Raw genomic sequence first — 15,783 nt, 5'->3', positions numbered from 1 at the left:
CACATTCATTAATGCACATACACAGTTTCCAGGGCTCATAACCTACATTGAAGAGACCAGTGGCTTTTGTTTGGTCTATTTCATTATGGTTTTTGATGGTAAATGTGAGCCCACAGGGTTTTGACCAGAGGCTGTTTGGTAAAACTACTGATGCTTTTTTTTTTTATCTTAGTATGTTTGGAATGTGGGACAATTTGCTTCCATTGATGTTTTCTGCCCCTGCATAGCCCTTTTTTTCTTTCAAGACAGAGCATACTTCAGCTGAAAAATTAGTATGTACATGAAACTACTGCCTGTCAGCAAATGCTGGATAATTTCATTACCTGTCCTGTGTTTCTTAATAGGTTTCTGCCAGATTTTGACATGATGGAGTTTATCATTGTTGTCACTGTAAATGTCAGTGGTTAAGGGTTCACACACAAAACTGTAATCGTGTTTGTTGTTCTTCTTAGGGACCTGCTGGACCAGCAGGTCAGGAGGGCAGACAAGGTGAAAAAGGGTCCAAGGTAAGTTACAGTAACTGGTTTTTATCAATAACCAGCAACTTTTCAAGTGAATGAGATTCTTGCTTTTGTTTGGATAATTATATGGAGGCCTTCAAACAGATACAATCAATATATTTATAATAAGATAAGATCAACTTCATTCATCCTGAAGGAATTTCTTTTGCCAGAGTGCAATAAACAAAGGTTAGAGAAATACACACAATTACAGAAAGGTTAGTAATTAAATAAGAATGCAAAGTACAAAATGCAAAGTGTCTAAGTGTGTAAAGGAATAACTACATATCAACTGACCGTGTGCAGTGTGAACAGAGTCTCCCGTACTGATGAACATACAGACAATCATTCCATGAAGCTGCAGCATCCTTTGCCTTTACTGACCTTTATGGTAACATTCAGCTCATTTGTAGGTGTTCATTCTGCAGTTTTATTCTGTTGGTTTACTCTCACTACTCTGAGTGTTTTTTTTAGTCACTGGGATGAGCTGATTTCACTGAGAAGCAACGAGCCGGTGAATATAGAACATTAGAATATATTGCCGTATATATGAATATAGAACATTTGTCAGCTGAACATCCAGATATTTCACTCATGAGTTGCTGAGGCCTAAAACAGAGCTAAAAGAGTCACCTGGTGGCCACAAACATGACACCTCATGAATGACAATGCTGCTCTGTGACTGTCTGTAACTGCTGGATGTGTAAATAAGCTATTTGTCACATAAACTTAAATATAGTCAAAGTCCAATTTATTTGTAAAGCATATTTAAAAACAGCAACAGCAATTGAACCAAAGTGCCATACCATTGGAATTAAATATTTTTCATTCCTAAAAGGCATTCAAACAAAAGTGAATATAATATGGTCATAGGTGCCCATTAGGTGAAGGACAAAGCAACACCCGGCTCTTGTGTTCTGCGTGTTTTAAAAAAAATAGGTACATTTTTCTCTCAGAAGAAACTATGAAGTTTCTTGAGGCCTTTAAGAGATTTGATTGTTTTGTTAAAATCCATAACATGCTTGTGTTTGAACAATCGAAGCGCATCAATGAGGAAAAAAGTGTTTGTAAGCCTTAAAGAAATTGTTTGTCTCCAAATCAGATAGTTCAAAGGAACGCACAGACAGAAAACCTGACAAATCTCAGACTACGCCGAGCTATTTCTTTTGTTTCTTTGTTGTTCTCCGTCTCTCAATTCTCTTCTACACATGCACACACTCTCAGACAGGCACATATACAAAGTGCACATTCTATCCACATCGAGGTAAAGGATTAGAGTTGATTTGAAGGAGACAAGACAAAGCCTGCATGGTGATCCTGGAGTGTCAAATCCAGGCCTAATTGGTTGTCAGAACAATTTAATCCCCTCCTCCCATCATCCTAGTCAATATGACATCTCTGGAACTTCAATAGACAAAAACTTGCTGTTCCTGCTCAGAGACAATAGATGAGACCTGGTAACATTTGATCTGTTTGGATGTTGCAAATCCTCGAATCCTTCCGCAGCTTTTGTCCTTGAAAACATTGCCAGGTATTGAACAGAGTGACATTTGGAGACAGGATTACTTTAATTATCAGTTAGAGAAAGGTATTGTTGTCAGTAGTGCAAAGACATATTGCACTTTAATCAGCACGACTACATCCTCATTTTGTTTGACCTGCTGCACATGGATGTATATACAGATGGGTGACAAATTAAAGAAACAACAACATACAGTGCCTTTGTAAGGTGTTGGGGCACCTCCTGCCAACAGAGCAACCTCAGAGCATCTTGGCATTGATTCCTCAAGCCTCTGGAACTGTACCGGAGCGATTAACACCATTTTTCTAAAAGCTATCCCCTTAGTTAACGTTTCGATGATGGTGTGAAGAGCACTCTGACATGCTGTTCCAAAATCTCCCACAGAAATTCAGCTGGTGACTGTGACGTCCATTGCGTATGATTCCTGTCATTCCGTACTCATCAAACCATTCGATGAGCCCTCATGCCCTGTGGGTGGGGGGATTGTAATCCTGGAAGGGAACACTCCCATCTGAACAGAAATGTTTCATCACAAGACAAAAGTGATCACTTATAATGACTTTGTAATAATTTCCCTCTAAACAAACAAGTGGCCCCAAATATGCCAGCAAAATTCCCTTTAGAGCATCACAGAAATTTCTACAGCATAACAAAGCCTGTCGATCCCCTCACTGTAGGGGTCAAGGAGTGAGACTTTTCCTTTAATTTGTCACTCGTCTAAATATCCCAACATCAACATGTATCCTTGATGATACACACATGGCATTTTGGTGAGAGATGAAAATGTGAATCAAACTCCACGTGGTACCTGTTGGACCATGAAAAGGAAGTCATTGGGATTTTCTTTGCTAATGTTCCTTCTAATACAGGGAGAAGCCGGAGCAGAGGGGCCTGTTGGGAAAACTGGACCTGTGGGACCTCAGGGTCCCCCTGGAAAATCTGGAGCTGAGGGTCTGCGTGGAATCCCTGGCGCTGTGGTGAATAGATTTTTGAAAATGAAAATCTTTTACTTTTTATGTCACATGTCAATGATAGCATCTCAGATGTTTACATGGTATACAAATTCAAGGATTCAAGGATTCAAGGCCTTTATTGGTCACAAACACAGCTAAATTACAACAAATGTTTATAATGTAGTAATGACATGATTATACCATATTATTGGTCAAATGCTGTAATAGTTTTATTTTGATTTCAGGGTGAACAGGGGCTTCCTGGTGCGTCCGGTCAAGATGGGCCTCCTGGACCTATTGTAAGGCATTTTCCTCAACCTTCCTGTTTAAATGCAAATCTGCAGCATGAACTCACAGCACAGAATGTGTACATCCAGAACTCTGCTCATGTGAATGTTACTGTAGCACTGTTGGGCCAAATTGTGTCATAAAGGTGTTATGATGCACGCTTTTTAACCATAAGGTCATTTGAGAGACAGGGGTTTATGGTACAAGTTTCTGTCGCTGTAAACTATTGTGAATTATTTCACTGTCAGTTATGCTTGACAAGCTGATTTTCTTGCCATAGGGACCCCCTGGACTTCCTGGTATGAAAGGCGACTCTGGATCCAAGGGAGAGAAGGTAAGACATTATTACGATGCTAATCTCAAATTGCTTTATTGTGTATTTATCATATCTGCTTATATACCTTATCTAAAGTGCAGAAAGCAAGCAAACATCTAGGCCCATTCCCTCTATCTCTTGGTTCACTCTCTCTCAGCGAGATGAAGAAAGGTTTTGCTCTGTGAGGAGTTTTTCACACAGTGATTTAATGCAGTGGATGAATATGTATAAGTCCCATAATGTCATCGTCGTAATGGTCATTGGTTTAATGCCAGCATGCAGTAGGCAGAAACAGATGGTCATAACTCTGCCCAGCAGCAGGTGCTGAGACAGACCACCATTGTTAAATATGACGACCGCAATAAACACACTAATTATTTATAGGCAGAAATAAGAAAGTGCTTAATTCATGTAGCCAGACATTGTGCATAAACTTGCCGATGAATATTTGTTTCATTTTGAAAAATGGCGTTCATTTCCCGCAAGCAATAAATGGACAGCATTTAAACTTTTGTGGACAGGAAAATTACTGTGAGCACAAATACTGTTTTGTTCTATATGTTTATTTTGGTGTTCATTTGTCTTGTCTCACTGTTTTCTTCTCTGCCTGCTCCAGGGTCATCCAGGTCTAATTGGTCTGATTGGACCTCCTGGTGAACCTGGAGAGAAAGGAGACAGAGGTCTGCCTGGACCTCAGGGTACTGCAGGTGGTAAGGGTGATGCTGTAAGTATAATGTGGAGCCTTGTTTACCACTTTGTTCATTTTATATGCATACATTTGCCATCCTGGGACAAATAATCAATGATGAAAAAATGCTTTAGCATTTTATCTGTACCTCCCGGTCCTAAGCACATTTTTGGCAAATACATGGACAAAGTGCACCTTATGCATGCTGAATATTTCATCTGTTGTGTGTTGTAAGGGTATTGGTGGCGCACAAGGTCCTCTCGGCCCACCTGGACCTCCTGGAATTTCTGTAAGTTGCACTTCTTGTCAAACAAACATGTGTTTTCATCTTCTCTTACACAGCTGTTGTTCATTTTTTAATGTTATCTTGTTTATCATCAGGGCGCTCAAGGACAGAAGGGATCTAAGGGATCAAGTGTAAGTAATTTATTTATTTTTTAAGGTCAGGTGTTTTGATCTCATTCACTGAGCACTCAAAGAATGGGCTCCTTCTTAAATATGCCATTGTTTTCTGTTAGGGTTCACCTGGTCAGAAGGGAGACAGTGGACTGATTGGACCACCGGGACCACCTGTAAGTTCATCTGTCATAAAATTGAAATAGGGCTACCCATTAAAGTTGCATACATAACAATATATGAATGTTCAAAGTTTACAATGAACATAATATTATGTTTAAAGAATATTGTACTTACTTGTTTGGGAACAATTTTTGATTAATTGATTAATTAGAAACTGTTGTGATGATCTATTCATTCCTTTTGGGTAATTTTTTAAGAGAAAACATTAAAAAATGTTTATGTATTTATCATTGTAAATTGATTGTCTTTTGGTTTTGAACAGTTGGTCAGACAAAACAGTCAATATGAAGTTCTTACCTATTAATCAAAAACTTTTTAAAGAAATTTTGACAATTAATTGATTGATTAATAAAACAATTGGCTTTTTAATCACTGCCCCTGTAAGCTCTCCTACCCTTTGACAAATGAGTCTATAGTCAAAAGAGTGGAAATAATACAAATAAGCTGCTTGATCCTTAACCTCTGCAGGGTCCACCTGGTGACATCATCCAGCCACTGCCCATCCAGCAGTCTGCCAGAAAGACCAGACGGCAGGCTGAGATGCAGGGAGACGAGGCCTTGGCCGACTACGGCATTGATGGCGTGGGTATGGAGGGAATGGAGGACGTTTTTGGATCTCTCAACAACCTCAAACAGGACATTGAGCGCATGAAGTTCCCCATGGGCACCCAGGACAACCCTGCCAGGACCTGCAATGACCTGCACCTCAGCCAGCCTGACTACCCAGATGGTACGACCCAGACAGTGTTCGTCCTACACTCATGGGAACAGAAACACACCACTAGTTCCCAGTTCAGTGTTTTATTACTATGGATCCCACATGCAGTTTTTCTCACTGATAAGAGAAAAAAGATATGCTTATTAATAATAACTCCCCAAAAGAGATGCAACATCACAACAGTACAAAATAAGCAATTGTTGGCGGTTTTCATGAAGCACGTAGACAGACAATATAGAGAGTGTCCACTGTTTGTTGCCAAAACTGCATTTATCCTACGTCTCATGGATCTGCACAGATTGCGATTAACATTTTGATCCAGAGCTGCCCATGCCTCCATCAGAGCCTGTCTAATCTGCCTCTTAGTTTCCGATGTTTCTGCACTTCAGCCGTCACAGTTGGTGTATCAGATCTAGAGCGGTCACCAGTCTCATGGTTTCGTCTGTGTGGTAGAGCTGTAGTGGTTTACACATTCAAACTTGCACCTTTTTTATCATCAGCTCCAGCCAGCTTGTATCATTCCTATGATTGTTTAGTATAAGCACTGTATATATACACACACACACACACACACACACCATTTAGGAGAATGATCACTGTTTAGCTTTCATAGCTCACTGAGCACATGACATTATTTAGTCTTTATGGTAGCAACAGAGTCACTGAGGCATAATGATAAATTTTTTACTCTGATTTCTAAATTGATTGTCAAAAATAAGTTGTATGTTTCTTTTTTCCCCAAGTGCAGTATTAACATTTCGGCAGAATTCATCAACAGTAGAATGCTTTGTAAATAAGTGCAAGTGGAGATAGTTGGGCAGTCTTGTTCAGGAAGGACAAGTGAGCATTAAGCAACAGCAGTAGCAGAAACTTTCCAGGGAGTCAAAGCTGTTTTCATACCACTGCCTTGGTTGTGTCTTATGGCTCTGTTTCTCTCTCAGGTGAATACTGGATTGATCCAAACCAGGGCTGCATTGGAGACTCCATCAAAGTGTTCTGTAACTTCACAGCGGGTGGAGAAACATGCATCTACCCAGATAAGAAATCCACAGGAGTAAGTAATCAGCAGTGTTATCTCCTGGTTGTTACAGCATTAGACCATGAAGGTCATTCAAAGACAACATATTGTCCCATTTTGACAAAATCGCAAATGATCTGCTTTGGTCAGTAAACCCTTTCTTGGAGGTTAAAACACACATGTAAGAGCATCTGCAACTATTCAACGAAAGTCTCTTTAAAGCATTTGCATTATTGTTAAATTTGCATTTTTAATAATGTAATTTTTTCTTGGTTTTTATTACAGGTTAGAATATCCAACTGGCCCAAGGAGTCTCCAGGTTCATGGTTCAGCGAGTTTAAACGTGGCAAAATCGTGAGTCAACCCACACAGCTTCTTATTTACTTTTCTATTACCTCCCAGGAGACACTCACATCCTTTTTAGATAAGTTTTTCAATTTTGCTCCCTTATCACTTTGTCTCATTTACAGTAAGTCTTTCCCACCAATCTCTCTCTTTCCCACCCTGCGTTCTCTGTCATATATCTCTCTCCCATACCCTTTACATCCTCCCTTTTCTCGATTTCTTCTTTCTTTCCTTCTCTTCTCTTTCCCTAACCTCGTTTTTTTTCCTTTTCCCTCCATCTGCTTCCCCCTAACATTTTCTCTTTCTCTCTATCTGTCCCCAGTTGAACTATGTTGATATGGCAGAAAACACCATCAATACAGTGCAGATGACCTTCCTGAAGCTGCTCAGCTCTTCAGCACGACAGAACTTCACCTACATTTGCCATCAGTCTGTGGCCTGGTATGACGCCAAGGCTGACAACTATGACAAGGCGCTGCGCTTCCTGGGCTCCAACGACGAGGAAATGTCTTACGACAATAATCCCTTCATCAAGCCGCTGATGGACGGCTGCTCGGTAAACACTCATTTTCTAACTTTCAGTTTGCAATTAAACTTTTTTTCTAAATCCCATAAAATCCCATTAATCCTCACAAATATGTAGACTCCTGTAGAGAAATGTCATCAAGTAGTGTTTGTACGAGACAGACTAGCAACAGTACCATCAAGTGCCAGGTCAATAGTTAGTATGGAAGCATTTTGAAGTTTACAGACCATGACTAGGCTGCTGCAGCAGCTATTTATAAATCACAAAGTTATTTGTGAAGTCTCTGCTAAGTTCTCAGGAACTACACGCCAATATCACAGTAGTAGTGAACAAAATCTCACTGCGTTTTTATACCATAAGGAGTGCCTGAGCTTCAATGAATTTAGTAATATGTAAATTGGCAGCTGGAAAATACTTGTCACATCATCCAAATAAAAGCATATATATGTTATAAATACATGGAGTCCATGTAGCACTACAAGCTGTTGTATATTTTTCCAAATGAAAGTATGTTTAACTATAATGTCAATGTAAATGTAGGTGTGACTTTGTGTTAATTCAGCCTATATACTATACATATACATACATACATGCATTTATGCAGTTTAGAGCATTAAGGAAATTCTGTAATTGGACCTATTGTGTTATTTTTGTAAAATGAATTTTAAAGTATTTCTACTTTACGTCACTATTAAAAGAACCTTTTGAAATGTCAAGTTGTTTAGAAAGTCAGCCATTAAAACTGTTCTACTGGTCTAATACAAGTTGTATCAGTAAGTTCAGCCAGGGTTAGCGGGCCACTAGACAACTGGTTGGTGCATAGTAGTCTACTTTGATTAAATTTAGTAAAGGCGCATTCAATTTTTGTTTAAGAACCAGTTTGTGTTGTGGAACCTCTTTTAAATGTAATAAGGCGTTAATGCCCAGTGAATATTTGCCTGAAACTCTAAAGTTTTAAGCTAAGAAGTGCAGGATTAGATATCAAAATCTGATTTTACATTACCTCATCAGTTTTAAATTCCTTTATTAAGGTTATTTGAAAATTATTATAATGGAGTCTACAGAATGTCTCATCTTGGCTGATTGTTTTTCTTACACTTGCAGCAGCTAAAGATTTTTTTCATTCTTGGCTGGTATGTCCCCATTTTTAAGAACTGTTTAGCCAGTAAAATGTCTTTTCTTTTTTTTTCTTTTTTTTTTTAAAGTTAAACATAAACAAAACACAGACAAATTAAAGTTCCACATCCTGTGGCCTTGAAGCAACATCTTTAAGAAGTTGGTTGATGAATGGCTTTGAATGGTTATCGTCATAACTTACTATTTTTCTGTCAGTCAACTAATCAGCTAATTGGTTCAGCACTAATGTGTGCCAACAATACAATCAGATCTCTGCTCCTTAAAGACAGGCAAGATATTAAATACAACTGTATGTGTTTCTGTCCACCCATCTGTGCCTTGTTGAGAGCGCTGGATGTTATTCTCCGGGTATTTTTTCCTATAAATATAAAAAAAAGCTTGTGTCTTTTATGTCATTTTTATTTACCATCTCCCATAAAACATTGTTAGAACTGTACTTGACCAGTCTTCTGTTTTACTGTGCCCTTTCTGTTTGCAGCTGAAGCAGGGCTATTCAAAGACAGTGATGGAAATCAACACTCCCCGCATCGACCAGTTGCCTATCATTGACGTCATGCTGAATGACTTTGGGGACTCCAACCAGAGGTTTGGCTTCGAGGTCGGCCCCGTGTGTTTCCTCGGCTAGACACGCCCCTACTCCCCGCTGAAGGACAGGGTCAGAGGGTATATATTAACACCCACATGCTGAGATCTGTCAACCTTTACCTTCTCTCCCCGCGAAGCAAAAACCTGTGTTTTTTTTTGTTGCCAAGAAGATCCACTCAAGCCCGGAGAAGAAGAGTGCCCCCAGGCCCTGTCATGAAAGCGTTGACCAGGGGAAACTACTCCTCGCCCTTGTAGGGCCTGAATCACATGACTTTGACTTAGTAATGGGAGTGACATCAGGAAAAGGACATTTGATGCCGTGGCGGACAGTGGCACACTTTCAGCAACAGAGAGAGGATCCACTCACCCTAAGCCCCATCCTCCCTTGTCCTTCCCCTCCCACCACACCTCCCTCTCTGGATGCTCCAGGTGCTGCTCTGAATACAACCACAGAGGTGCTTTTGTGCAGAATCACAAAACACTCAAGGTGCTATAAAAAGTGCTTTTTGATAAAACTGTAATTATTATTATTATTATTTTGTACAATATGGTTTCTTTCCGAATCCACTCTAAAAAAACTTGCATGTGCCCCAGCTCTTAAAGTTTAAATAAATATTTGGTAAACTATATTAGAATAAATCCTATAAATATATTTAATGAGTGTTAAGAACAAATTTGATCAGAAATGTTTTGTGTTTTCTAAACATTCATGATATACATTTGACGAAAGCTCCAATTTGTAAGTATGAAATAATCCTTTTGTAAATATTATGACATCCATTATTTGATCTTTCATTGGGTAAAAAACTGAAACACAGCTCAAACCCAAAAGCATTTTGTATTTTTGTCAAGACAAACCAAGTTGGTGTGCCCATTAGGAAATTAAGCCATAGTGAAATGAGATAGTAATATAAATATTCTAAGAAAGGGCTTATTCTTCCAGACAGACTTTCAGCCAGATATTATACCTCAGTTTCTTTTAAAAATGATGGACATATTTAACTCTTCAACCATGTTTATATCTTTAGAACACAATCAAGTTTGAACATTATTTGTGGTTTCTCGCTTTGAAAGAAAAAGGATTTTTGTGTGATTAAAGTTGTCCAATTGCTCTTTTTAAATTCACAGAAAAGCCCTGTTGATATTTTCTTTGTAACAATGAACAAAATGTTTCCATGTGCCTTGAATTGTTCATTTAAAAATATTAAAACTGGATTCTGAAAAATGTTGGGTGGAATGTCTGTATTGTTGGCTGTTTAAGTGCAGAAATAAGTCGTCCTCTTCTTGTGATTCTTCGCCGTCTTATACATATCACCTTCCTTCGCCGTGATAATTTAAGATTAGGAGGATTAGTGTTTCCGAGTGTTTGGCTTCATGTGATTGATTCTGCCGAGCCCAAGCACTGAGATCTTTTCCAGCTTTTTTCCTCTGACTCAGATTTGACTTTGATCAAGATCTGTTTGCATCGCCACCTCTTTAAGCTTAAAGCTATGATAGCAGCAACTTCAGAGCCGCTTTCGAACCTGTGTAATTACAGTATGTTTACAATGTGTACAACTGAAATAAATGTTTGGTGCTTTGCCAAATGCACATTGCAATCGTTTGCATTCACTTGCAGATCAATCTGTATTTATAGCAGAATGAATCAATAGAACCAGTGTATTGTCACAAAATACAGGCAATCTGAGATGTTACCAACACTGGACAACAACACTCCCTAAGCTGTTATTCATGCTTCCTGATTGCACCCCTGGCTTCTATTGAAAATACAGTCAGACCAAATACTAAACTAAAAATCTTTCCCGTATTTGCCTCTAAAAAACTTTTCCCAAAGGTTATTATCATACATTAATATTCTGCTACAGGTTTTAAGTGCCTGCAGTTAAAAACTCCCAGTGCTGCCTGTGAGCATGACTGGTCAACATTTAGTCCAATTCAAAGCACGACTACTGTGAAAGCATACACTTTTCTGTGACTGCACCAGTCAATCTGTTTACAATATATGAAACAACATGCTGCGTTCATGTCACACAGTTCACACCAGAGAGATATTCACATAAAGACATGCAGTAAAAATGACTTTTTGGTTCCCATTCTCTACTGTGAAATGAAATACTTGCAAAGATCGCATGAAGTGCAATTCGTGGCACAGACCACATAATGTTGACAGAATAGCAGCTCAAAGCTTTTGTCTCCGCTGCTAAAGTGTCTACAGCAAATGCAAATTGGCAGTAATTATGTTTTCTATCCCAGGGAGTTTGTCATTTTTGATAATGAAGCATGTAAACCATCAGATACATTTTACAAAGTAGATGTGACAGAAAACAAATACGACTTGCCAAAAACAAGAGCAAAAAAATACAAATCGGGTGTGTTTGTTCCTGTGGCAAAGTGAAAGGGTTCATTTTAAACATGGTACAGGTTGGGGTTCGGTTGTGAACTTACATGATGATAAAGAGGCAAGCACCACATTGATCACATCATAAAGTGTGTCTTTGTCAGAGTGCATATCCTGACTAGTTTTTTGCTTGTTTGACTCTACATCTGCATTTAAAGTGTTGCTAAATGTTTCAGACCACTGCTTTCTTGACAGTGTCCTCTTGATATCTCTGTCATGAAAACGACCTAAGCATGTCATGGCTGGCTTTGCTGTAATCAAGTGCTATTACCGTGTCAAAATCAACAACATACTGTTGCCTGCCTTTGTGTTTATGTTCCCTCAGCTAATGTCCACAGCAGACTGTAACTATTTTGTCACAAACACATATGTTCATGATATTTTATGCAACCCTTTCACACAGATCTCCAGAGAAAATTGCTTAGAAGTTTGGAATTTCTCCAGTTAACCAGTCACTTCACCATCTCACATGCCAAAGCCTTGTTTGTGACCTACAACATATAAAAAAAAAAAAGCTGTCAGACTTCTGTGAGGTCTGTTGAGCTAAGTTGCTTCTTCCAAAACAGTTTGCGCTGTGCTGCATGATTCATTACATCTGTTGAATGAACCCGCTGTGTGGTTGTCAGCCTTTGAATGCTGTCATCATATTTTGGTCAATAGAAGCATATATGGTAATGAGTAATCGTTAAGTTTGTGTGGTTGATGGCAAGTCAACTTTTTTTTTTTTTTTTTAATTTATAATATAGAACCATCTGTTTTTCATCCTTGAGGGCAGAAAACACATGTGTGTCTGTTGAAAGGCGACAAGATCAAAACAAAGAAAGAAAAAATAAAGCTGCAGTCCAATCACAGTACTCTTGGCTGTTGCTGGGGTAAAAGGCTGCTCAGTCTAACTTATCCAACTCACAAACCTCTGACTATACCCAGCTAGTCACAGCCAATCTGTTGGGATGCCCACTTTGGTCAACATGCCTGAAAAATTCTGTCAAAACTCCAGGGCTGCCGTGGGCTACAGCCACATCTGATGACAGGCATTTTCAAAGAGAATGGGGAGGAGATTTTTTTCTGGTCTACACTGAGGAAGTTTTAAATTGTCTATTCAGTGTTCTTACACATTCTCTCCCATCCATTTAATCCTTTCCAGGGTCATGAACAGCTGGAGCCTATCACAGCATGCATTAAGCCAGAGGACAAGAAAGTTTCCATTCGGTCTGAGCATCGTGAGACACACAATCACATTTAGGGCAACTGACAATTCAGAATCTCTGATTCTTAGCAGGATGGTTTTAAATTAGAGGAAACACAGCCCACACACACAGCAAACAAGCAGAAGGCAGCCACCACACCACCTTCATTATTGTACATGGTGTTTTTCTTCGAAGCACCTTCTATAGTATCTTGATAGTACACTGTGATGTACTATCTCGTACTATGACTTATCTCCTTATTCTACTGTTAGGTTTCTCCTTATCATACATCAAATATTCTAGTGTAAGTATATTGTTTTATGCCCCACATGGTTTGTATCTAAAAATATTGAACTCTAAATCAAATGAAATGAACTATCCATCCATTATCCACACACCGCTTAATCCTCACCAGGGTCATGGGGGGCGGAGCCTATCCCAGCTGACTCAGGGTGAATGCAGGACATCCTGGACAGGTCACCAGTCTATCACAGGGCTACACCTAGAGACAGACAACCAAGCACACTCACATTCACACCTACGGACAATTTAGAATCACCAATTAACCTCAACATGTTTTTGGACTGTGGGAGGAAGCCAGAGAACCCGGAGAGAATCCACGATGCACGGGGAGAACATGCAAACTCCACACAGAAAGATCCTCGGTGTCCTCACCAGGACGCGAACTGGCAACCTTCTAGCAACGGTGCTAACCACCAATCCACCTTGCAGCCTTTAAATAAACTAACTTCCATCCATCCATCAATTATCTATACACCGCTTAATCCTCATTAGGGTCGCGGGAGGGCTGGAGCCTATCCCAGCTGACTTAGGGGGAAGGCAGGGGACACCCTGGACAGGTCACCAGTCTATCACAGGGCTACACTTAGAGACAGACAACCAAGCACACTCACATTCACACCTACGGACAATTTAGAATCACCAATTAACCTCAGCATGTTTCTGGACTGTGGGAGGAAGCCGGAGAACCCGGAGAGAACCCACGCTGCATGGGGAGAACATGCAAACTCCACGCAGAAAGATTCCAGTGCAACCAGCAACCTTCTTGCTGCGAGGCAACAGTGCTACCAACTGCGCCACGCTGCAGCCCCATAAACTAACTTATCTTAATTAATTAACTAGCTAATGTTCTGGATTTCTCTTGTTTGCTTATTCACTATTCCCTACAAATGAGATTATAGGTTTAAACTTCAGGGGCAACTTCCCACTTTACACTTTTTATACTCTCAAAATATGAAAGCTCATACACCCACTGAATCATTTGTAGCAAATTGAACTAATTTATCATTGATAAATGAAAGAGGAAGCTTTCCTAAACAAAAAACACAAAAGAGGAAAGAAGAGTAAATCATGCCGACAGTTGACTCAGCAGGGATATTAGATGACAACAGTTGATCTACGGGAGGGTAAATATTTTTTAAAAATACAGTGTCTGAGAGCCTTACTGCATTATATTCTAGTGTATTTTGATTTATCACCTAGTGCCTAAATTTTGAGCTTCCCTTTTCACAAATTCAACCTGAATTTCTTGACACATTTGTGTATAAAACTTCACCAGACTGCAGGAAAAGAAGTGACACTCAGTGGTTCACAACTATGATCATTGTCATGTTGCGTCTTCACTGACAGGTGCAGAGCGTGAATGTTCTGAGGTGTGGAGCTGACGAATGATAGTGCTTCAAAGGGTGCAATTGCCCACCTGCCCTCTGAGAACTTCAGGGTGCATTTTAGGAATTGGAAGATTCTGTATGACAGCAAATGGGAGAGCAATTTTCAGGCATCCAGAGTCTGTGAAGCAATGGAAAATAACTAGGGTCCCCCGTGTTGGTATATTAGGAGAATTCTCCTTTATACATCCATGGCCCACAGACGTGAGCTGAGTCACTTCCATCTGGATCCCCACAGCGCATAGTTATAAATGTTAATGGGATTTTAAATGGCCCCTCTTCTCATTTTTCAGTTTGGACATCCTAGATACCTTTCCTTGACTCCTCTCCTTGTGACTTAGCCACTCCCACTAAAGATGTGAGCGAAAGGAGGTATCAAAGAGATGCAAGGAGATGTACGACGAGGCAGCAGGCATTCAACGAAATGAGACACACTTGCTTCAGAGATGTCATTTCAAAGAGGCGGCATGCAGTTAAATTGTACATGTGGCACAGCTGTCCATTGTTGTTGTGGCCATAGACTGTATGGTTATAGCCTACTGCTGAATTTTATTATCTCTGTCTGATGAGCACTGTAGTGTTCATGACAACTAAGTGTATGTATTTACTGATAATTTAATTCATAACCTGGCCTATTGTGACAAGAATGTATGGATGTCATACATGTTTATTGTCTCAATTTAGCACACATGTGCTATTAGGTACAAAAGAGGCGTAGCACACGATAGGACTAAAAAATGAGCAGTGACATGTATTATGACACACACACATATATATGTGTGTGTGTGTGTAGGTGTGTGTGTGTGTGTGTGTGTGCATACAGACATATATACACTGTTGCAAATAAAGTTGGAATAATTTTGGCTTTCAGACACATCCCTCTTTTTATTTCTATTTAATCACATCAGTAATCACTTCTGACCAGGTGCAGTGATCACATACTGAGTCCCAGTTACCAGGTGAGACCAATTCTGATTTCAGGATCTGACTGAAGAGTGGGACGTCCTGCTTATTGACACCATCAACAAGCTGGTGGACAGTATGTCATGATGTCTTAACACGTTGATCCGTATCAGGTGTGGTCATACTCAATATTAGTGACTGAGTGACATCTGAAAGAGTAATATTGCACATTCTTGTGCATGAAATCCCTTCGAATATGTGTTTTCTGTGATATCACCAAGGTTGAAAAATTGAAACAAAACCCATTTGTTCAATACTCCCAAAATTGATCAAGCCTGAATACAATAATTTCTACTGTGATATGTATTGTATGTATATTGTGATATCAATAAAGTTTTGAGAAGATATGCACGTCCTCAAGAATAAATTTGC

General features: G+C 39.5%; 1 protein-coding gene across 2 annotated transcripts in view; it reads left to right on the top strand.

Moving 5' to 3' along the window:
• The window catches only part of col11a1b (collagen, type XI, alpha 1b), an 85,456-nt gene extending 74,691 nt beyond the window's left edge, over positions 1-10,765 (top strand). Inside the window, exons 55-68 of one of the 2 annotated variants that reach the window (XM_008277161.1) lie at positions 453-506; positions 2,892-2,999; positions 3,221-3,274; positions 3,544-3,597; positions 4,196-4,303; positions 4,503-4,556; positions 4,649-4,684; positions 4,786-4,839; positions 5,315-5,576; positions 6,506-6,618; positions 6,868-6,936; positions 7,250-7,483; positions 9,069-9,253; positions 9,343-10,765. In XM_008277161.1, coding sequence (XP_008275383.1) covers positions 453-506; positions 2,892-2,999; positions 3,221-3,274; positions 3,544-3,597; positions 4,196-4,303; positions 4,503-4,556; positions 4,649-4,684; positions 4,786-4,839; positions 5,315-5,576; positions 6,506-6,618; positions 6,868-6,936; positions 7,250-7,483; positions 9,069-9,215 — 1,347 coding nt within the window. In that variant the 3' untranslated portion in view covers positions 9,216-9,253; positions 9,343-10,765. Of the gene's footprint in view, positions 1-452; positions 507-2,891; positions 3,000-3,220; positions 3,275-3,543; positions 3,598-4,195; positions 4,304-4,502; positions 4,557-4,648; positions 4,685-4,785; positions 4,840-5,314; positions 5,577-6,505; positions 6,619-6,867; positions 6,937-7,249; positions 7,484-9,068 lie in introns of both variants that reach the window. The other variant, XM_008277160.1, reaches the window with a different exon arrangement.
• The last annotated feature ends 5,018 nt before the right edge of the window (positions 10,766-15,783 follow it).

The sequence above is a fragment of the Stegastes partitus genome, unplaced genomic scaffold (genome assembly GCF_000690725.1).
Source record: "Stegastes partitus isolate 25-593 unplaced genomic scaffold, Stegastes_partitus-1.0.2 Scaffold90, whole genome shotgun sequence".
Lineage (NCBI taxonomy): Eukaryota > Metazoa > Chordata > Actinopteri > Pomacentridae > Stegastes > Stegastes partitus.
This window is presented reverse-complemented; position numbering and strand designations above follow the sequence as displayed.